This window comes from Octodon degus, unplaced genomic scaffold (assembly GCF_000260255.1).
Source record: "Octodon degus isolate 3935 unplaced genomic scaffold, OctDeg1.0 scaffold00022, whole genome shotgun sequence".
Taxonomy (NCBI): domain Eukaryota; kingdom Metazoa; phylum Chordata; class Mammalia; order Rodentia; family Octodontidae; genus Octodon; species Octodon degus.
The window spans coordinates 4498504-4521255 of record NW_004524598.1 but is presented as its reverse complement, the minus strand read 5'-3'; the positions used below and the strand labels follow the sequence as shown (position 1 = coordinate 4521255).

Below are 22752 nucleotides of genomic sequence, written 5' to 3'. Positions count from 1 at the left end.
TACTAAATTCATTTAAAATTTGTAAGACTACCAGAAACCCCTGGGAGTTGTCTGCACTGATGTACTCTTACTGCTAATGAAAATCAGGGAGAAATACTGAAAGAAATTCTACAACTAGACATTCCCAGAAGAACAAGAAGCAAGGAAGGCAAGTGACATTTTCTAAAAAGACTTCTGGGGCAAAGTAGAGATCATTTCTTTGTCATATACTGTCAAGAAATATAAAGAAATAAAACCAAAGTTACTTGTTCAGAAATGTTTCTTGTTGTTATACTATGATGATGATAATTGAATAAAAAAGAACAGAAAGACATCACCACATGTGGCTTGTAATAACTCAAAATGGAATATAACAAGATAAGTGTCTGTCTCCTGTTTAAGGCTCATTTTCATTTCATTAACCTCATGATAACATGACCTACATTTTTACAATTAAATATGTTGGACTGTACTTAGTGGATTATGTCAAGGTTTTAACAAAATACCTTGAAGTCTTATGTCTATTTTAATATGAAAAAATACAAAGCCATAAATCAGTGGTGATTTGTATATAAAAAATGAAGTACTTATGATCTAATTATGAATAAATTTAGTTATAAGTATATTTTTAAAACTATTTAAGAGTAAATGCATGATTTTAAGAAATTATCTATATGTCAAATATCTTGAGGGAACCTTAAGTTTTTTTTATTATCCTTATGACAAACTACTAATAAATTAATGATTTATTGATCTACCCTAAATAAGAAAAAAAATTTTGTTGAGTACAATCAGAATAAAGCCTATACAATAATTTCAAACTTCTACAACTTGAATGCAAAAAGAATCATTTTTAGACTAATCAAGATATAAGTTCAGTTGAAAGACAGCTGTGTGAAAGCCCAAAGAGGATTTTCAGATTTTTGCTGTATTTATTACGTCTGACCACATTTGCATACATAAAGATTTTTCTTTGAAAGGGCATTAATGGAAAGAGCTAAAATCTGCAGATTTTTCTAAAGATGTTAAATTGAAACTTTATTTAGAAAGCTTATCTCTTGATTTTATCAGCAAATGTCTCCATTTAACTGTGGCACTGCAGTTAAAACTAAAGTTGTACGCATGTGCAAAAAGAAGGAAGTGCACACTCAAGTTGACTGGAGGCAAATTAGTTAGGTGTGGTCTGGTCACTTCGCTGCCTACTGCTTTTCCCTAAATTTCTCTTGTTCTCTACTTGAACCAAGTGAAACCAAGCATACCAATGACGAACTGACACATTGCTTTGTCCATTAAACTTTTCTCCTTCTTTACTGTGACTACAGAAACCTTGTCTCATTGATCACTCAGCCTAGGGTTCTGCGGACTCACCTAGAATGACAACCATCACTTCCTCATGGTGTCTTATGAAAAGGTATGCAATCCAAGGCATTTTAAATTTGAGGGCTTTTAAAAATAAAGAAAAAAAAAAAAAAAAAAAAAGGCTTTCTAAAAACCTTGACAAATATCTAGTTTCTAAATTTAGACAGTGCAAAAGTAAATTGGTATATTTAATAAAGCCATATAGACTAATTTAAATATGTATATCTATAACCATATCTACAGGTAATTTTGATTGAGGTTAACCTATCCAGAAAAACACAATACATACCTCTACACTGGTATATATCCTACATATATTGAGGTGTTCAGAGAAATCTTCAGCCTCCCTTTGAGGTCTTCACATAGACTCCATATGAAAACACCTTTTCTCCAAAAGTCCTAGCTCACAGTTACTTTAAATTATCCAGTTTCTCTCCATTTGCATATTGAACATTATGCATATAATTGCTCAAGTAGTATTTTAACAGTATAACTATCAAATGAAGAACATTATACAATAAGAACAGTAATATCCATTTCAAAATTAAACCTGATACATAGATAATTTATTACTATTGTACAAATTTGTATCTGAGTTTAACTCAGAACTTAAAAATGAAAAAAAGATAAAAGAAAGGAATATGTCAAAGGAGGATGGTGCCTTATATTCAGGTCAGAGCTAAACTCTACATGTATAATTTCATGTAATCACTTAAAGGATTTATTCATCCTTAGTATGATGGGTCTATACTTATGGCAGTCATTTTTAAGATGGAGAAATAATGTTTAGTATTAAAATTAGAGATTTTTTTCTTCTTAATAATTTTCATTATTGTTTTTGGAACTTAAGTGAACTTTAAATTTAAATCATCTTATATTCCTGTCAGCTCTTTTATGTTTGAATCTGGTATAAAAGAAGGTGTCAAAAGAACCGAAACTCCATGAAGTGTCTGGGGAATGTAAATATTTCTCTTTCTCTGCCCCAAGGATTTGTTTGCCCATATCTTGACAGTCCATGAAATCTCTGACACTGAGGCCTGTCAAATACTAACAACTTTGCCTTTGCCAAAAGGACCCATCATCTAGACTTTCACTCTGAATCACAAAAATAAAACAACAACAACAACAAAAATGAATAAAAAGTTTCATGTAATCACTCAACTGAAAATACCAAAATAATGAACTCATTAAAATCTTCTCCATCTCATGAAGAACTTTTCAGTTAATTTGGAAATCTGGAGGTAGGTGCACCAAAGTCATTTTCCTAACAGCACAGCAGCAACAACTTTACTTTCGTTGTCCAAAATAAGTTTTAGGAGACTTAGGAATTTGATATAGATGGTTTTGAAGTTATCAACAAGGATGATGGTTAAATATAACATTTTTATAAACTCTTTTGGAAAAGTAGTTCAGTTATAACTACAGTGTACTAAAAACTGCTGTCCATGTGCATGTAATAATTCAAGAGTCAGCAGCTCTAAATGAGTTTGCTGGTCACGTTTGTTTTCTAAATGACAATGCAAACTCTTCTTAAGCACTGGTATGTTTTTCTTCCTTTTCTATTAGCTTTCCTTTGTAATGAGTTCCTCATGCCTTCAAAGAAGCCTTCTGCCCATTTTCCCTGACATAATATGCTTTGCAAAGCCAGTCATGAACTACAATCTCTGTTACAGCAAACAAAGTCCCTTTGGTTAGACTCTATGTATCTTTTGTTTCTTCACTCTACCAAGATGCTCCTTTGGAGAATTTTCGCATCATGTGGAAACAAGATCTTCACCACATTCCATTTGGTTCCATCTAAAGAACATTCTTAGATTTTGTACTTTCTCTGCATTTATTTAAATTTCACTTACATTTTGAGTAAGTTGAACTACAAGAACCTGTCAATAATTTGAACGTTCTCAATGGGCAGAAATGGGATTTTATGAAGTTCAACATAATTAAAGCAAATATTAATTTGTGCTTAAGTGTCATCACTTATTATTAGTGTCTTGGTATGAAATATGTGCTCCTATGGATTGTTATCAGCTTCTTTTCTCAAAGGACTGCAGCATGTTTTATGTCTTAATATGTCCTCATAATAACAGGGTATCTATATTTAATAAGATATATATATATATATATATGAAATCTTCATATATATAAATATATGGATATTCTCACTGTGATTGCATTGAAAATTGCTGTTATGAAATACAAATATTTATTATAAAATGCAGATTGCATCATGAAATTAAAATTTGACACCTTCAGTAACAGACCAGTTAAACAGACTTATTTCAGAACATTAAAAGAAAAGAAATTTAAGCTTCAAAGAAGAAGAAAAAGATGAAACCTAATTCTCTTTTGCATCCTTTCTACAAAGCATTCACTTAATCCTGGCACTGTTTTACCACAACAGGGCAAACACAGCACCAGTATCTATATTAAAGAGGAAATATCCTTTGTAATCTTCTACTGTGCCAACAGAAATTAAAGGAAAAGAGAAAGTAACCATTCAGGACGAGAACCAAAATAAAATTAATAGAAGGGTTAACTTATAATTAATTGTGATAATTTGCAGTAATAAGTGTGACTAAGAAAATACAATTTCATAATTCTAAAAATTTCTTAATGAGATATTATCTATATGATCCAACAGTAAAGGATATTAATACATTAAATCCTTTTGCTTAAATAGCATAACACCTACATCTTGATTTGACATGTCCCAGTAAGGCCTCTCTCCATAGGACATAACTTCCCACATGACTATTCCATAGCTCCATACATCACTGGCTGAGGTGAATTTCCGATATTGGATAGCTTCAGGTGCTGTCCACCTTACTGGAATTTTTCCACCCTATTATAAAAAGAAGTTGACACTTTAAATATATAGATATGATAGCTTATAAATCATTTAGGTCTATGGTTAAATATTTGTATATTTGTTGGCAGTTCACAGCAGAGTGTCTATCAGTTTTGAATTCTTATAAGTATACTTAAAGTTACTAATCTTCTTAGAAGCCTCTCGCTACAAGTTTTCATTTTAAGGCAACTGTACGTAATGTGTGTATGTGGTGTCAGGGCATGAGTCTAAGAAAAGATGGAGACAAAAAAATTTACTAATAAACTGAAGTGAAATATGAAATATTAAAAAACTGTCATATATTTTTTCCTAATATTCCAGAACTAGGGGAGTTAGCATAGGAAATACATTGTAGAATTTTCATTGAAAATCTGTGTATCTTGAGCTACTGATCAGGTGGTGTGTAAACTGTACCATGTCTATAGCAACTCCCCAAGAAGAGATAACGCAATCACTCTTAGTCTTTCCTTGCTTCACTTACATGTAGACTGCAATACAGCAGTAACTTTACACACACACACACACACACACACACACACACACACACACACACACACAGAGCTACCACAGAAAGCAGGATCAATTTGCCTCTGTTGAGCAAAAGTGCTGTAAGTGCTTAATTCTGTATAAGTCCTGGCTTCATGGTAGGAAAATCTTAAGATTGTGAAGAAGCATAGCAATAGTCTTTCTTACAGTAGTTGTATAGACAGCTTCCGGATCATCCTCTATAACCCGGGACAGGCCAAAGTCTGACACTTTACAAACAAGGTTGCTGTTGACAAGAATATTGCGGGCCGCGAGGTCCCTGTGAACATATCCCATATCGGCTAAGTATCTCATCCCAGCCGCAATTCCTCTCAGCATTCCGACTAGCTGAATGACTGTAAATTGCCCGTCGTGTTTCTGCAGGAAGACAAAATAAAGGCTCAGACAACTGTCCTTCAAAGGAGACAAAAATCACCATAAAAGCCATCTGCACACGTGTTCCTTATGATTGCAGCAGTAAGTGCTGATGTTCTATGGACCCTTGTGAAAAAAATATAACACGTGATGATTTAACTGGCAGACAGATAATATAAGGCCGAGTCATGGCATTTATTTATTATTTGTCATTTTTTAATTTTAGTATTAACTAGTGGTGGTTTGAGGCAACATGTGTTTAAAAGTGTATCTTGAGTTTTAAGTCAAAGTTAGGAAGAAGAATATCAAAAAATAGTACTTCTGAGAGGTAAGTGTTTCCTAACGCCACAAAAATTATATAAATAATCTAACAATATTTAAAAAGATGATATACATATATTATGATTTTTTCCAAATAGAAATAAGAAAATGGACAAATATTTGACTGAAAATGAAGAAAAACTACAAAGCAGAAAATGGTTATAGTGTCTGATGTTGCTTTTATCGTATTCCTCTGTTCTTGTGATGGCTGGAAACCTTGGCACATGGAGAAATGTTTGTAGTCACACAGAGAGTGACATCGTATACTTCTGACCTATCTTTAAGCCACAGATTTCCACAGCTGTACACAAACGTGCGGAGCTCAGGGCGTCGGCCGAAGTTGATGAACTTCCTACATTAGGGTCCAGAGAGCTGATGATAGATGTATGATCATGATGTCACTCTCTGAATTAAACTTTCTCTAAATCCTGGTTGCTTATGAATCGATGTTGAATACCTCACACTAGACCACCCAAGATGACCTTCTTACCATTTGGAAAATGTTAACATGTTTGTCCTCTTAAGTGAACAGTCTCTATGTGCATTAGTACTGGGTTTATATTTATGCCATCACCTTAATATTTATCCCTCACAAAAAGTCATATACCATTAATTAAAAATAATACTAATAATACTAATAACTGTATATTTCATAATTTCCCCAAATACAATAGAAATGGTTCACAGAACACAGGATCATCACCCAATGTTAACTGGTTATTTTACTTGTGAGTTTTCTATTTATCTCTGTATTTCATTTATAATTGTGTGTGCTGTTCCTTAATATGGACTTAAATTATAAGGCATTGTGGTATCCTCCTGCCTTCAGATATTGACATTAATGGAAACTACTTTTTAAATTATACAGTATGCTTAAAATGTACAAAAGATTCTAGTTTCATTTAGTCTAGACCTCTGATAAATAACGTGATTTTTAGAGATAGTTTTGTAATGTTCATATTTTACCTGCTAAAACGAATGTAAAATTATATTGCTAGCAGGTACAGCTTCTTCTGAATGAGTCAGGGGAGAAATCGAGTACTTACCCTGAGAAAGGCATCTAGGGCTCCATTTTCCATGAATTCTATTACAATCATGACTGGTTTTCCTAAAATTAAAAAACAAACCACAACAAAACAAAACAAACACATTATTTTAGAAGCCTGAGCTATATCTTTGGGAGGCTAGATGATAAGATAGGAGTATTTCTAATTTTTCTAGTGCTGTTGTTCAGCTCCAGAAAGTCATTAAATGCTAGCTTAAGATATGGTTCATACAACTCAAGTTAAGCTGTACAAAGAAAAGTAGGCATGTTCTCTGGCTCCCGTCTTGTGAACCAAACACAAAGAAGCTCACACTTTCATAAAATTACTTTTATGGTTTTTGGAAGCTAAATAAAAACACCTATCAGTCTTTTCACGTATCTGATTTAGTTTTCAACTATTATCCTATTTACACTTCCCCCAATTTCTTTTCTGAAGTGGCAGCATACACTAATTAATCACATACAAAAAAGTGTATTCAGAATATATAATATGTGCTTACTTTAATTTTATTATGTACATAGTAATATGAATGTCAGACAAGCAGTAAATTCAATAAATGGTGCAGACAGCCCAGGTCTACCTCTTGTAACGACCCCTTCCAAATGGACAACGTTTGGATGGTCAAACTGCCCCATGATGCTGGCTTCACACAGAAAGTCTCTTCTCTGTTTTTCAGTGTAGCCAACTTTCAGTGTTTTTATAGCCACTGCTACATCTCTTTTCCCTGGAAGCTTCAAGCGACCACTGCACACTTCTCCAAATTCTCCTGAAATAACAGAGCCAACAGGTGCATTTCAATTTCTGAACTATGTCTTCTTTAAATCATATTTTTATTAAGAAAGCATTTTCTCCCCATTAAAATGAATGCATTCCTACACATGACTCATTCGTCCGCCGTACGAAAAGAATGACAACATTAAATTAAAACTTGAAGGCACATTTCAGCACTTCAGAGACATTAAGCTTTGGGTGAAGTAGGCTACTACGTCTCAATTCAATCAACAAACGACTTTCAAAAGTTGACATTTAGATTTGAAATACGCCTATGCTGCCTACTAACGTGTATGAGTACACTGACAAATTCTAAATGTTGCCACTGTTTCTAATGTTTAGGAAGTAAATACTTACAAAAGATCTAAAGGTCTGGTATTTGTATGTACTATGTCTGCTGGATTTAAGGGACTTGGATACAGAACTGTATGATTATTATGAAAATATAGAAATTATTTAGTATTTGAATAGTTCAAGCACATTAATTTTTTACATGAATAATTTAAATCATAAAATACCTAACATCTACAAATGTAAGACAAAAGATACAAATGAAACTTTAGCAAAAAGATCGCAAAGCAAATGAGTAGAAATGCATACTTCCACTTAGGAAAATTCTGCTTTTTAAAAACTGCTAAATCATTTCTTGATCAACTAGCCCAAACTAGTATGAAATAGCTCAAAATACACTATCTTAAAAATCCAACACAGAACCAAATATAAACATATCTTTTATGCCAGGTGCTTCTTTCATTCACTTTTTTCCTTAAGATTTCCTAAAAAACTACAGCCTTACTGGTTCTAACAGTATAGGTAAATGCATAAGTTCTATACTTGAGGTATAATTATTTGCCTGTCATGATGATGTATGACTTTCGATCTTGGCTAAATGGAACAGCTGAACAAGGAAGCTACGACAGTCTTACCTGCACCAATCACACGCTCAATTTTAATACAGGAGGCATCTAGCTCCTTGGCGAATTGATGGACAGCTCTATTTGGGTCCTCATAGGTTTCAGGGTCAATGTAGGTTTTGGTGCCTGGAAATTTAACTGTAATGATGTAAGAAAGCATGACTGTGATGAAGCAAAGCACTTATTGTGCAGCCAGCCCAGGAATTTCATTATGCAGAGTGCTTCTTGGAACAGTGAACTTGCTTCCACATCACCTGATTCACAGCAGTTTTAACAGACTACTTCAGTCTGTTGGTGTATAGGTATTATTTGCACATTCTATAGGTAACATAGGATCCAGCTCATGGGTTACTACTGAATTGCTTTTCCGGTAAATTAACAAAAGACATCCACCAGAATTTCTGACATGCCTATCACCCTGGAGGTTTCATTGAATTCACTACTATCACAGCATAGTTCAAGCCATATTGAGGTTTGTAATGGACTTGGAAACACATTTGTAAATCTATCAGTCAGTCAATCAATCAAATTAATACACTGGGAAAAAGAAGACAGTTCATTTACAGGTAGACTACTACACTGACAGCAGTATGAAAAACATTTAGACATCTTCCTTATTTTTTTTTTTTGATTTATTTGTAAAAGACCAACCACTGTTGACATATACATAAAATTAATACAAGTTATGAGGGACCGCTATCGCAGAATCAAAGCAAAATCTTCTAAAGACATAGCTTCATCTTCACCTTGAAGGGCAATAGAGGCCAGATGTACAAAATGCAGAAGAAAGTTAGAAAATGTACAATATTCCTGGGATCTCGTATCCAAGTGTGACAGCAATTTGAAAGAGAAATGGTTTATACGAACTTTTAATTATAAGGCTTTTGGAAGGTCTTAATTGCTCTGAAGAGGTAGCCAGTAAGCCTCACAAAAGGTAGAAAAAATTCAAACAACATAGAATTATCTTAAAAGTTAAAATCTTATTGAAATGCACCCAGAAGCATGCAGGTAACAGTTAATGCTATGCTTTATATGAAATCCAGTTACAATAATGTATTTGAAATAATCATTTGATTAAAGACAAAGATAAGATAGATAGGCATATATTTGGTTATAGGAATGCAATGAAAAAGATTACACTATATCCTTAAAAAAAACTTTATTGTTTTTAACAAAGCCACCAAACAATCTTGTCATTAAATCTTACTATTTAGAGAACAATATATTTCTTTATATATTACACTGCAGCCTAACTGTGCTTATGTCATCACATTAAATTAAAATTATATTTTAAAAATAAACATATGACAAAAAGAAGCATAACGTAGAAAGGAAAATGGGATTTAAAAATCTTGATTTATTCTGCTGTAGTTGATTGTTTATCCAAAATTGATTGTCTTAAACAATTATTGTTGCAGTTTATAAAACTGACAGATGCTCATTTGTTACTAAAGCTGAACATGAAAAAAAAAACACAAGAAGAAAAGAGAGAGGGGATAGAAAGAGAAAAGAGAGAAGAAGGAATACAGGGGAGACGGGGGAAAGAGAAAAAGAGAGAAGGGAAGAAAACAATAGGTTAACCTCCTAGATTGGCAGGCAGATGGAGAAAGAGCCATCTTCTCCCTCTTTATTCTCTTTCTTTTTTCCACTGTTTTAATTCCTTTTTGTTTTGGTAAATCAGTTAGGTTGGACAGACATAGCCCTCTGCAACTCAAATGGCTCTCTGATGGTTCTTTATTCAAGCTGTCATAAGACATTTTGACAGGCTAGACCTATTTTGGTATAAAAACATGAAATACTGCCCAGCTTGGATTCTAAGACACTGCTAAAAGAAATCGTAGGAGGAAACAAAATGTAAATTGGAACTGCTTCACTAAACTCCTCCATCGTGTTTATACCTAGAAATGGAGCTGTTGGGGCCACCCGGAGGTGAGGGCACCTGATACAAATGACTGGACATTCTATTAAATTCAATGCTCTAAAAGCCAGTTAAATGGTTGCTTTCAAGTTTCTGGAAAATTCAATCTGATGTCTTAGCACCTAGGAAAATTGTCTGTGTGCTAAGGGAATAGAAGGACACTGACTTGTAAATGCTGCTGTATTTTAGGCATTTTAGATACAGTCATAAAGTAAAATAAAGTGCTTAGTTCTCACCAAATGACAAGAAAAGGTATCCATGTAAAACGCATGAATCAAAAATACCAAGAATATACTGGGACAGGAAATGTTACATGTGCTTTGTTTTTACTATTCATTTAAAGATGTTTCAAAGTAAAGAAAATATTGACATCATGTGTGAATGTTCTGCTCTGTTGCTTAGCCAAATTTAAGAGTGAGCTTTCTCGGGTGTGCTTTAATACTTCATTTACACCTCTCACAAATGTTAGATATTTTAAAACCACCATAGACATTTTGCCACAAGGATGAAAGCTGTTGATATCCAGCAAGCGAATCTTATCTATGGTACCAAGACTTGTAGTTATATATATTTTTTCCAATTATAAAGTAAATGTGAAATGTGAAAAACCTGAATGGCATCAAAATATTAAAATTGAATGGTGACAACTAAATATAAGGTTATACGCAAGTTTTTGATTAGTCATGTTTCAATTTAACATCTTCATTAACCTACCAATTAAAAGTAAATGAACTAAAACATGCTTCATAAGTTTGAGAACAGTCAGGCATATGCAACGAAGAAAAGTGACATGCTGATTATGGTAATCTTAAATAACTGTGCCATTAAATTATTCCCATATAAATAGGATCGGGCATTTCATGAAATATGATTTTATGTTACTCTTAACTTTTAGAGTAGAAATAAAAATTTAGACATCAAAGTTTTGATCTTTCCTTTTGAGTAAATGTTAAAAATATTCTCAGATAGAAAAGCAAACTCATCAATTTTTCTGTATACGTTTTAGCCACGAAGTGGCTAAAGGATTCTTGTCACAGGAAAATCTCTACTAAATTAGCAAAAGGAGGCTGCCGTTGTGGGGGCATAACAAAGAGCTTCAGTAGTGGGGTAGCAGGGTTACATCTGCATTAAGGGGTGTACTCAAGTTTATGAGTCTTGAACCTTATATGCTTCGGGACAAACTCTTTAAGAAAAATATTATTATTGTATATATACAGCTGCTACGGCCTCAAAAGGCCTGAAAAGGCATCTGTAAAACCACCTTGGTTTTACTTTAGTATTTTTCAGCACCCACATTCCCCTGCATGTGACCCAGTGCTACAGTTTCAAATTCACCTGGGATCTGTACGATGCACAACCATCTCTCTTTAAAAATCCAAAGTGAAAGTCACTGTTGCTTCAGTAAATAAAAATCCTATCAAATAGTTTAGAATGATAATATCTACAACTCATATATTTGTGCTACATGTTCATTTGAACTTAACAAAAAGAAGAATTGTGAGGCTATTAAGTAATGATTAAAAATTCTTTAATCATGTGAAAATATTCTTACGACTTTTGGATGGGTCTATGACCAGGTTCTCTTAGATGCTGACATAAGAAGATGATCAATCAATGATACAATTCTTATGCCACTAACAGAAAGTTTATCCACACCAGGAGAAAGTAAAAGTAAAGCCTTACTTAGTATAGACACTAAGAAAAATAATAAATAAATTTGACTTTTGATATTTTAAAGTGTTATAATAAAAACAATGGGTTCAGGTAAGAATGACAACTATCAGAGTTGAGATCAGTTGATCATTCAGGTTTTACTTGGCTTAGACAAAGCTCAACCTTGAGCTTGCCAGTGGAGCGCTTGTCACTGAGCTATCTCCTGGGCCCGCCAATAGAACTTTGAAGAACCAAGTAACTCAACTCATACAGAACCACGATGGGCCGAATAATATTATACTGTTCGTGTTTTGTGAAATATCTAGGTGAATAAAAATATTTTAATGTAAGAAGACTGGTGTTAGATTTTCATCAGACTGCCACACATTGGGCAGGGGGAAAAGGGTTCAATTTTTCTAATTTGAAAAAATATCCCTTAGTTAAAAAATGGGCACAAGGAGCATTTAGTGGAGTGTTATTACAATCATTAAAAGAATTGAGGATAGTCTACAAATGGAAAAATTGTGACAAAAAGTAGCTGAATATCCTGCAATTATATTACATTTCTGAACTTATTTTGTGAATTCACAATGTAATTGTCATTCTAAATATCTTATTCACATGTTTTAAAGATAATATTTTGCACTCATTGCATACTTTCAAGTATGATGCATTAGGAATGTGCTCATACCAATACTAAGAATCAAAGTTTTTTATTAATTGGGGTATTATAATAATAATAGAGAAAAACCAAACACTTACAATGAAAGTAAAGTTCTTCGTCCCCTTCTTGATCAGCTTTGCTATAACCACAGTGCCTGGAAGGAAGCAAATGTGGGATAGTCTCAACCCACTATCTTAATGTATATATTTAAATTATAAATTAGTATTCTATATCTTGTGACATGTCTTCTTATTTAACAACATGCTAGAGTCATAAATTAAATATAAAGCTTTTATTCCAACATCATGAACCCATGTATCAGTAATATAGGAATTCCTATGATTTCAAAAATGTAGAGGAAATAGAATAAATGTCTCAGTGTATGTGTGTATAGGTGGGACAGTAGAGTCATCAGTGAGTAGGAAGGATTTTATTTACAGAATTATAATGTAACAACTAAAAGAGCAAAGCCCTCCTTGGGGATCATCTATATCTACATTGGCTATGAAAATGCAACTCTGAGAAATAACTGCTAATTATGTACCAATAGATATTACAATACACATTCTCCTTAAACTGAAGAGAGTAAGCAGACCTGTACTGTATTTTGATATTGGAAAAACAAACCTTTATTGACCCTCAAAGTTACACATCAGGCAAGAGATGTTTGTATTTACTATTTAGAATTCTAAAAAAATTAGCCAATTAGAGGTTGGCGTAACTTCGAAAAATTAATGTATCCCATTTTGGATATTAGTACAACTCTATACTCTACCTTCTTCCAATAATGAAGCCGAAGACCATGAACACCAAAATGATGGTCCCTGCCACAGCCACCACTGCGATAATAATCACGGGATTCTGCTCACTGGAGACAGCTGTAGCTGGAAAAAGAACAAACGGGTTCAGAAACAACGTGGCCCAAGAACATGAGAGGTTAAATACATTGGTGTCCAGTTTATTTATTTCACTTCTACTTTTCTCAAGTCTAATGTATATTTAAATAAACATTGACTTTTGCATTTTAACGACATTTCTGCAAATACTTCAAACATATTTTTATTGTTATCTAATTATAGGCACTTCCTGTACAATACTAAGTGGTTTTTCCACGCTCATTAATGAAAGCTCAGCTGGCCTTTTCTGAGAGGCTCCTTAGGATGAGAACACGTTTCCATAAGACAGCGTCTGATTTAGAATACTTCAAAATAACAAGAACTCAGTACTTTCATTTTTCCAAATTAGTTTTTTTTAATACAGTTACTCACTATTGTCACATTTTCCCTAGACTACTGTATTTTAAAATAGTATAGACTTAATAAAAATCATCAAAGAAACAATGAAGACATATACTTCATAAATAATCCAGTTGTAAATATCATATAGTATAGAAAGCCTAATTAGTGGAAGCAATCCACAGCTATCATCTTTAACTTAAAGTAGAATGGAAACAACTGTTCCAGTTGGCGCCAGGGGACTGGGTCTCTAGAGGAAGAAATGATACAGAAGAAGATCATGTCCCATGGAAATAGCCAGTAGGAGTGTTTTGCTAGTTGGACTCTCTCTGTTTTACCCAGGATCTCACTTTGGCAACTTAACTCTTCCTTTTTTTTTGTTTTTTAGTTTTCCTAAGGATGAAGAGATGCTACGCTAAAAAAAACTGGCTGGTCGGATAATTTCTGAAGAAAGGTATTATAACTACTTCCTAATTTTCCACCCATCACTTTGTTCTGCAAGAAGCTAAACAAAAGGATAAAATGAAGAAAAGAAAACGGACTTCAAGCTCTGGTTTTTGATTACAGCCCACTAGCAAACAGTGAAAATATAACTTCCAATAGTTTTGTTTGGTTCATGAGGTATTTTATTGTTTTAACTGGCTTTTTAATATCTTTATTTTTAAGAAAGAGGAAGGATGGCATAGTTCTCATGAAGAAGGAAAACTTGCAGCATACATGTGTACAAATTCTTTTCCACTTACATTTCCCATAGGCCTAATTCTTTTGCATATGCTGTCATTCATCGGAAACACAGCTCCAGTGGGAAATTTGGACTCAGGTGAATAATAAATCAAATTTTTCAAATATTTATACTTTATATATGTATTCATAGTATTTCTATCAATAGAAAAAGGCTCTACTCCTTTAATAGCTGATATTATGGTTAATATTTTCATTTATTTCTTAGTCAAAATTAATTTGTAAAGGCTATATTAGTGGGTAAAAATTGCAAAAACAAAGCCAAACAAAAAACAAAGCACAGTGGGTTGATTTTACATAGAAGGACCTTTAGGATATATGAACAATGGAATAGTCTATTTCACTGTTTTATTTCAAAGGGTGCCCAGATGATTTGCCTTAGATAATATCATGCCTCCTGTCTGGTACGCTAGAAAAGAATGCCTCTAGTCCTCAAAACGCTGACATTAGGCCACACATTCTCCCTGTGGAGCTGTACAGCCTCTGTGCCATACTCCTGCATGCAAACAGAGTCTTGCATCTGCGTGTACTTAATTCTTACCACCGGGCCCTGGGCTAAGTCAGTGGTTTTCAAAGTGTAGTCTAGGGATCCCTCAGGGTACTCTAGGATTTCCTAGGTAGCTGTTACACTCAATTTTTTTTGTCTATACTACTAATATATTTTTGATTTTCACTGTCATTTGCTTGTCAGTACATAGTCAAGTTTTTCAGAAGTTCTAGGACATGTTAACATAATGGTTAAAAGCAATGGCCTTAGTATGATCTCAGCAGAAAGGGGTGGGGGGAAAGAACTGAGATGTGTTACATCACACTCCTCGACATAGAAGTGGTTATCAGTATCAATCAACATTCAATATCAGATGTGTGGTTTTACACTTCACCTCCACCCCATCCAATTGGGGATTGGACTTTGCGTGAGCAATTTCCCAGCACCCTAATTACTGGGATAGTAGTCTCAACTCACAGAGTAGCTTAAGTGTTGGTATATGGGTACCCATTCCCTAGAATGAAGGTAATCATTATGTACCTCAATATGTGCTAACAAAATTTAAGACATAAGTAGAAATTATGTTACAATGTTTAGTGTGACAAATATCCACAGGAATAACTGAAAGTTTATACATAATCTTTGTGGGGGGATTCTTAATGTTTTTTAGTAGTAAAAGCATTCCTGAGATCAAGAAGATTGATCAACTGCTTCTATATTACCTTAACTCAGCACTTTGTGTGTATTAAAATTACCAACACTTAGGCTACTCTGAGTTAAAACTACCATACCAGTAATTAGGGAGCTAGAAAATCGCTCATGCAAAATCCTACAATTGGATGGGGCAGGGGTGGAGCTTGAAATCACACATCTGACAATGAATGTCAATTGATACTGATAAACACTTCTGTGTTGAGGAGTGTGATGTGTACACTGCTCATTTATTAAGAGCCTACTATGCAGTAGGTACTGTAGTAAGTACTGGAGAGACACTTGTGGAAAAAAAGAAGAAATGTTTCTTTCAGCATCTTTACATACAGTGGAGAGAATATTCTGACAAAAATAATCCAACATTTCTAATGCAAAAATACATTATTAACTTTCATGTGATCTCTCGGACTCTGCTGCTTCAACTTAATTCCTGAGCCTTAGTTCTCCTTTTCTAAATAATGAAAATAATATTTATTAACCCTTACACTAAAAAAACTGGCTTGCACTGATGTTCTCAATTTTCAAAGTATGGAAACAGCATAAATACATTTTGAAAGTTTTCAAAGCTGGAGATATTTAATGAATAAGGGCTGTTCAAATAAATATGAGGCAACTAACTGGTATTTTAATTTAAGTTTAAGCTATTCACTATAACACAAAAATGTGATTTCAAATGTCTCATCACATTGAAAGTTACAAGATTATATCAAGCAACTGGTCTGATTTGAAAATTTCTAGACCATGATCTAAAACTCATATTTAAATACTGAAATATTTACTTAACATAATTTGGTAATGTTTTGGAGGCTACCAAACTCACACACTCTATTTTTCTTACATACTTGATTTAAAATGATAATAATAAATGATAATAGCCCTAGGCTCATCATACCAAGTTACATGCCACCGTTTTTCAGTTGATGGCTTTATGTCTATAATTCAATTTAAAACACATTTCAAACTGAATTCTTCATACTTTATATTATTTGTGTCTAGTAGGGTTATGGATTTATTTAAAAATCTAACAAATATTTCATAATTTAAAGGTAGACTACTGTTACAAATTTAAGCATCAGTTAATGCAAAGGATAATTTTAATAATATATTTACAAGATGTATAAAAACTGTACTGTCAAGTAAAAAAATTCTTTTATAAAGATTGCATAGATTTGATTTGTTCTGAAAACAAATTTAAATGTAAGGGAAAAATTGCATAGTATTTTTCTATTCACTTTGATTCAGATTTTATAAGAGCACCATACTGGCAAGAGATGAACAAATAACTGGTCAGTGAACAGTGCGTAGGTACAGTATGAGCAGGAGAAAGCAGAAGGGTCCTGACCTCAAGGAGATCAAATTGAGCCCCCCCCCCCCCGCCCAGCTGAAGAGCCTACTGCAGTGGTATTCAAAGTGTTTGCATTTTTTTTTAAATATATTTTAGGGAAGATGTCTACAGAGTGTTCAGGGTCTCACTACTAGATTAGATTCATAGTGATCCACCTGTTTACAGCCTCCCAAGAGCTGAGATTACAGGCCCATGCCACCATGTCCAGTCTCAATTGCTGCTTCAGCATGCCCTGGGTGTGGGGCTGGCACAGCAGGCCTGGGGATTGAACAACCAGCCCCTGTGTCTGCCCGCAGGTGCTTTAATCCCCTGAGCTACTTGGCCGGCCCTAAAGTGTCTACATTTTGATAATACACTGGAATATACTTTTCAAGACACTGCTGATTTATTAAATACTGCATATTCATGCATCCTTACTGCAGTCTTATGGTAAATTATAAGACAAAATATAAGGGGACTTAAAAGATATTGGCTATGCCCTGTGACTGGGATAATGATGACGTGGATTTAACTACTGCTTTCATATTTTGTTTACACTTGATGTATTTTTAGTATGCTTAAAATATTTCAAAACAAAAACACAGAAAGACAAATAGAAAAGAATGCAAACTCTCAGACTTTTCTGTGCTCCAGTTTTTGAAATCATAGACAGTGAGCAAACGGTTCACATTATCACAGCTTCTTGGGTATCTTTCTCTTGCCCACCCAGTGTACATTCCAGATTCATCTGAAGATTGTGCAGAGGGGCAGCTTCGATCAACACAATTAGAGTACACTCTCTCTGAGGTCTACAAACGTATCTTGCATCTTCATATAAACTGAGCAAGTCCTGCTTCTGTTCCTAACTTCATTTAAAAATACACATATATACTCAGTTAGTCCATTTATGTTAGAAGACTAACCTAAATCATACTGTTCTAACCCTGCCCAAAATACTCAGATATTTTTACATCATTATTCTAAATGACCTTTATAAAGTACACACAGTTTTTCACATCTATTGGATGTAAAAATTAGAGCATGCAAATCGTTACCCGCAAAACTGAAGAAAAAAAGCCAGAGTTATCAAGAGTAAGAAACCAAACCAAAGGTGGTCATTACCTTCAAACATTTTACCTGCAGCTTCCTCTAGTGTGGCCACATCAAGCCGGGGACTGTAATTCCCATAACCTGCAGCAGTAAAAGCCCGAATCTGGAAAACATACACTGTTCCTGGTTTCAGATTATTAATGGAGGCCGAAGTGGACTTGGTTTTTACTGTTGAGTAGGTCCTTTCCCTTTGATCCTAGAAACAATATTTACAAGGAATATTTAAATATGATAATTTGATATCTAATTCTAGTAACTGATTTTAATTTGCTATCTTGTTTCAAGGGAGGCAGCCTTTACCTTGTGGAATATTGTAAAACTGAGTTATTTCAAAGATAATATAAAATAGATCTGTGACATACATGCCTCTGTCTTATGAATTTCAAAGACAATAATTTTGTTAAAATCATGCTGATATTTTGTACTTTTTCTTCACAGTGAGGGTAGCACAAAGATTTTAGCTATGGTGTTACTAAGCATCCTATGGATCAAAGTGTAGGACTCCTGAAAAACATATGTCTCAGTCGAAGTTTTCATATCATAATGTAGTTTTGAAAGTATTTGTACTGAGTAGAGAAGGAAAAAATTTGCCATGTAGTAGAATTCTAAAGCATAAAATCAAGAAATTCAGTGAAAATCACCACTGCAGTGCCCTATCAATTGCTTTCAAAACAAGTGTATTTCTCATAGAATAAAACTATTATAAAATAGTATTAATTAGAATATTTAAAATTAAAATATCAATTATGAAAGTAGGATATTATGCAATTTATGTTTTTTGTTTCTGTATTTTAGGGAAGGGTCTAAGGGTGCTCAGGGACTCACTACTAGATCAGACTCGGAGTGATCCTCCTGTTTAAAGCCTCCCAAGAGCTGGATTTAAGGCATGCACCACCATCCCCAGTCTCAACTGCCATGTCAGTGTGCCCTGGGGTTGGGGCTGGCATGGCAGGCCTGGGGATCGAATCCCTGGCCCCTGCGCCTGCTTGCAGGCTCTTTAATCCACTCAGCTATTTGGCCAGTTCACAATTTAAGGTTTGACAACATTTTTAATTTAATTTTATCACTTCTCACATCTGAAAACTGAGGCTTGCAGAGTTTCTTGAAATAAGTTATAGCTCACGATTATCATGTTTTTATATATATTTATGTAAGTCCAGAAAAATAAAGTGTAAATATTCAAGCATATAAAATCTTTTAAAAATATTTAAATGGGTAAATTTAAATCTTTACTGATTGGACTCTCACAAGTTATTCATAAGAAAATTTAAATTATCCTTTAAAATATAATTTAGTTTCTTTTTCATATTAATATTCATGTTCAGTTTCATCCAGATATAAAGTTATTCAATGAAATCTGAAAATGTCAATGCAGTTGTTTGATTTACTTCTTCAATACTTATAAAAATGTAAATAAATATATATATATACCTAAACTCAATTTCATAGAACTTGTGATCACCTTCATTATAATAATTTATACAAATGACAACTGGTATACAATATCTATCTCAAAATGAATGAGGCAGGAGTGACATAACAATGATGTGCTCATCTCACGCTTCCATGCGTTTCGGTATATTGTAACACTAGCTCTATCATTTAATGTTGTCTATCGTGTACAAGTTACTAAATACAGACCCAGTTTCTGTTATGCGTAATAGAAACTGACTACTTGAGCACATTTGAATGGTAAGATTTGTAGCCTTTTACACTTCTAAGAAAATTTATTCTTGCCACTGGTATTTTCAGACAGGTGCTTTATTGCGTATTGTAGCAAAGCACGATGGCTTGGGTGCCTGTAGTCCAATACTTTGGGAGGCTGAGGCAGGAGGATCAAAAGTCCAAGCCAGTTTGGGCAGCTTAGTGACTTAGCAAGATTCTATTTCAAAAGAAAGAAAGAAAGAAAGAAAAAAGTAAGGCCAAGATGTATCTTACTGCAAAGGTCATGAGCTCAATCATGATGAAATTATTGTCTTTGAAATGTGAGATAGTTTCTGAAAAGATGTTAACAGCAGAAAACCAAAAACATATCGAAACTAATTGTCTCCTATAACACATTTGATGGGACCAAAAATATGTTTCCCAGCATGAAAATGAGCTGTAGAGAATACAACTGTGGCCACAATGGCCTAAATACATAATGTAAGTAATAAGAAAAATATTTTAAAGTTAATGTGAACATTAAAACTAACCTAATTTTAAACTGTTTTATCTTCAAAGAAAAAATGTCCTTATTACCAATGCATTGTATATATTTCAATTGATTCACCCAAGTAACCCAGATTTTCAAAGCTTTAGGTTCTTATTTTGCAATACCGTCTGAACAGTTCCAGTGCTTGTGTACATTACAGCACTTCAGCTCGCTTGCTTATGTCAATACTCATAATATTTATTATTAGTGTAACAGTTTCCGTGTTTTAAACCATGAACCAAGTCCTTCTGAGCAGTGTGCAGTGATTTATGAGTAAGCCATGCAAATATATTCACCAATTTCCACACGAGAAAGAAAAATAAAATACACTTAGATGCAATTATTAGCTAAGATTTATTCACTATAAGGCAATTGCAGGAGGAGCACTTTGATATTGGCCATCCTAGTTTTCCTGTTGGGAGGGGTTTCACATTATGTTGATATAACATACTTGCATAATGAAACAAATTTCAGAAGGAATTTAAAGGCATGAAGCAACATCCTCTGATTCTTAAGTCTAGAGAAAACTATTACTTTTTTGCACAAAATACTTGACTCTTCTTGATTACTAAATTATTTAAGAGTGTCATCATTACTATTGAATCCACATAAATTAAATGAGTCATTAAGGGCCCAGATATGCTGAAAGAAACACTCTGCAAAATGTACTGGGCTGTGTGGTTTCTGCAGTACATCATATGCTGGTTAAGCTACCAAACACTGAACAAACAAATATGCTGCAAACCCAAAGGTTTTATCTTTACAACATGTAAACTCAACGCACAGAAATCATGACCATAATGATGAAGCAGAGATTCAGGGAGATGGTTATTTGAAAATGGCTAAAATTAATCATGAATTTTGGAGCAGTTCCGAATAGCTGGTGTCCTGACCAGCGTTAGCAAACAGTCCTAAGGGACGGCAGGAGACGCAGCGCACTAGCGTGCATCTCAGCAGCAGTTAGCACTTACTTTCTCGTAATACTTGATTTCGTACTCGGTGATGACCCCATTGGGATGCTCGGGCTCCTGCCAGGACAGCTCCACGCTCCTCTGCAGCACTCTCTCCTTCATTACTCCGCTCACTTGCGAGGGAGCTGTTGGGACAAGAGGTGTCAATAAACAATGAGAAAAAGCACTGGGTGCCTCAAATCAAATGTCACAACTGATCAGTCCCATGCTGGGCCAGTTTCATTAAGGTAAAAGAAAGCACCTTTTCAGAGCTCACAATTCAGAAGCTAATGAATATTCAAACAGGACCTTATTACTGTTCATAAACCTTAATAGGAATTTAAATTAAAGTGCAAACAGCAGAAGATAGCATTGTTCAAGTTAGTGCAAAATGGAAACGATGGGGCTGCGAATGACAATTAAGCGAATGAATGCTAATTAAGGCTAGAAAATATGATTTTAGATTAATCTCCAGTGATAAACTAAGTCCCAGTATTTATTTCACATGAAACAGCAATATTCTTTTCAGAAGAAAAAACAAAACCATACTATACCAGGAAAGGTATCTCATAGGCCATTTAAGGTGGCCCACTTAAGGGGACCACATTTCATAAAAATATTGTTATGTTTCATTGTTGTGTTTATATATGTGTTCTCAGAGAGCATCAGCCAGCCTTGGAAAAAAAAATAACACTTTTTAAAAGTAAGTCAAGAGGCAAAAAAGTGAAAGTTGCTCCAATTTAAATATGTGTATGAACACACACAAATGTAGGTGTAGATGCTCACATATGTAATTTACACCCGTGTTTCCCAGGTTTCGGGCTGCAGTACAAGCAATTAAGAGCTACAATTTCTCTTTCTATACAGATAATAATATGCTTAGAGTTCTTTCATTCTAATTAGTGGCATATCCTCTTTTTGGTAGCTCAGGCTGTGGAATGTAGCAAACTAATTTGCTCTGTCTAATTTGCTCAGCGATGATTAACTAGTTGTCTTCTCTGTCTACATGAGTAGCTGCACTGGCTTGGCTGAATTTCAGGGGGTCATTACGTTTCGTGTATCATGCTCTATCTCATTCTGTAAAATATTTTCAGGCTGTTAATTTAATTTTCAGATGTCTGAAATTGTTAATAATCCCGCTGACAGCAAGGCAATTATACGGGGCCAAAGCTATTTAAGCAAACTTCTGATGTTTATCCCTTTGGCTTTATTTAATTTTTTTTTCTGCTTCTTAATATTTTCTTGCATCAGTGTCTAGAGACCACATTTTTTACTTCATTCATGCTTGGCAGTTCTGCAGTGGGGACAGAGGACACTCAAAACTCCCATTTTCTCCTGATTACTAATGAAGAATAACTAGGCAGATTAAATGGGACAAGTTTCACTTGAAGAGGATGCAGTTGAAAACTCAATACACAGAGTCTACAGACTAACTGCATTTCTGTGATGTTTTCAACGTGGCAAATTTCTAATAAGCAGACCTACTTGTGCCATAGCTTTGGCGTCCTGATGACACGCAATGAAGAACTTTAACCTGCACATACTCAGATTAGAGCCTGTGATGAGCACACTGTCCCTCGGTCCATAGTCCTGGGATGAGCCCACTGTCCCTCGGTCCATAGTCCTG

The 22752-nt window shown here is 34.3% G+C and overlaps 1 protein-coding gene across 4 annotated transcripts in view; it reads right to left on the bottom strand.

Annotated features, from left to right (window-relative positions):
- Positions 1-22752, bottom strand: part of Epha7 (EPH receptor A7) — a 171843-nt gene that overhangs the window by 9425 nt on the left and 139666 nt on the right. The window contains exons 6-14 of one of the 4 annotated variants that reach the window (XM_004628194.2): positions 21147-21271; positions 17994-18177; positions 13149-13257; positions 12472-12527; positions 8151-8276; positions 7034-7219; positions 6454-6515; positions 4880-5089; positions 4031-4180 (exon numbers count right to left, since the gene is read on the bottom strand). In XM_004628194.2, the coding sequence (XP_004628251.1) occupies positions 4031-4180; positions 4880-5089; positions 6454-6515; positions 7034-7219; positions 8151-8276; positions 12472-12527; positions 13149-13257; positions 17994-18177; positions 21147-21271 (1208 nt within the window). Of the gene's footprint in view, positions 1-4030; positions 4181-4879; positions 5090-6453; positions 6516-7033; positions 7220-8150; positions 8277-8794; positions 9593-12471; positions 12528-13148; positions 13258-17993; positions 18178-21146; positions 21272-22752 lie in introns of those variants that run through there. The other 3 variants (XM_004628195.2, XM_004628196.2, XM_004628197.2) reach the window with 3 other exon arrangements.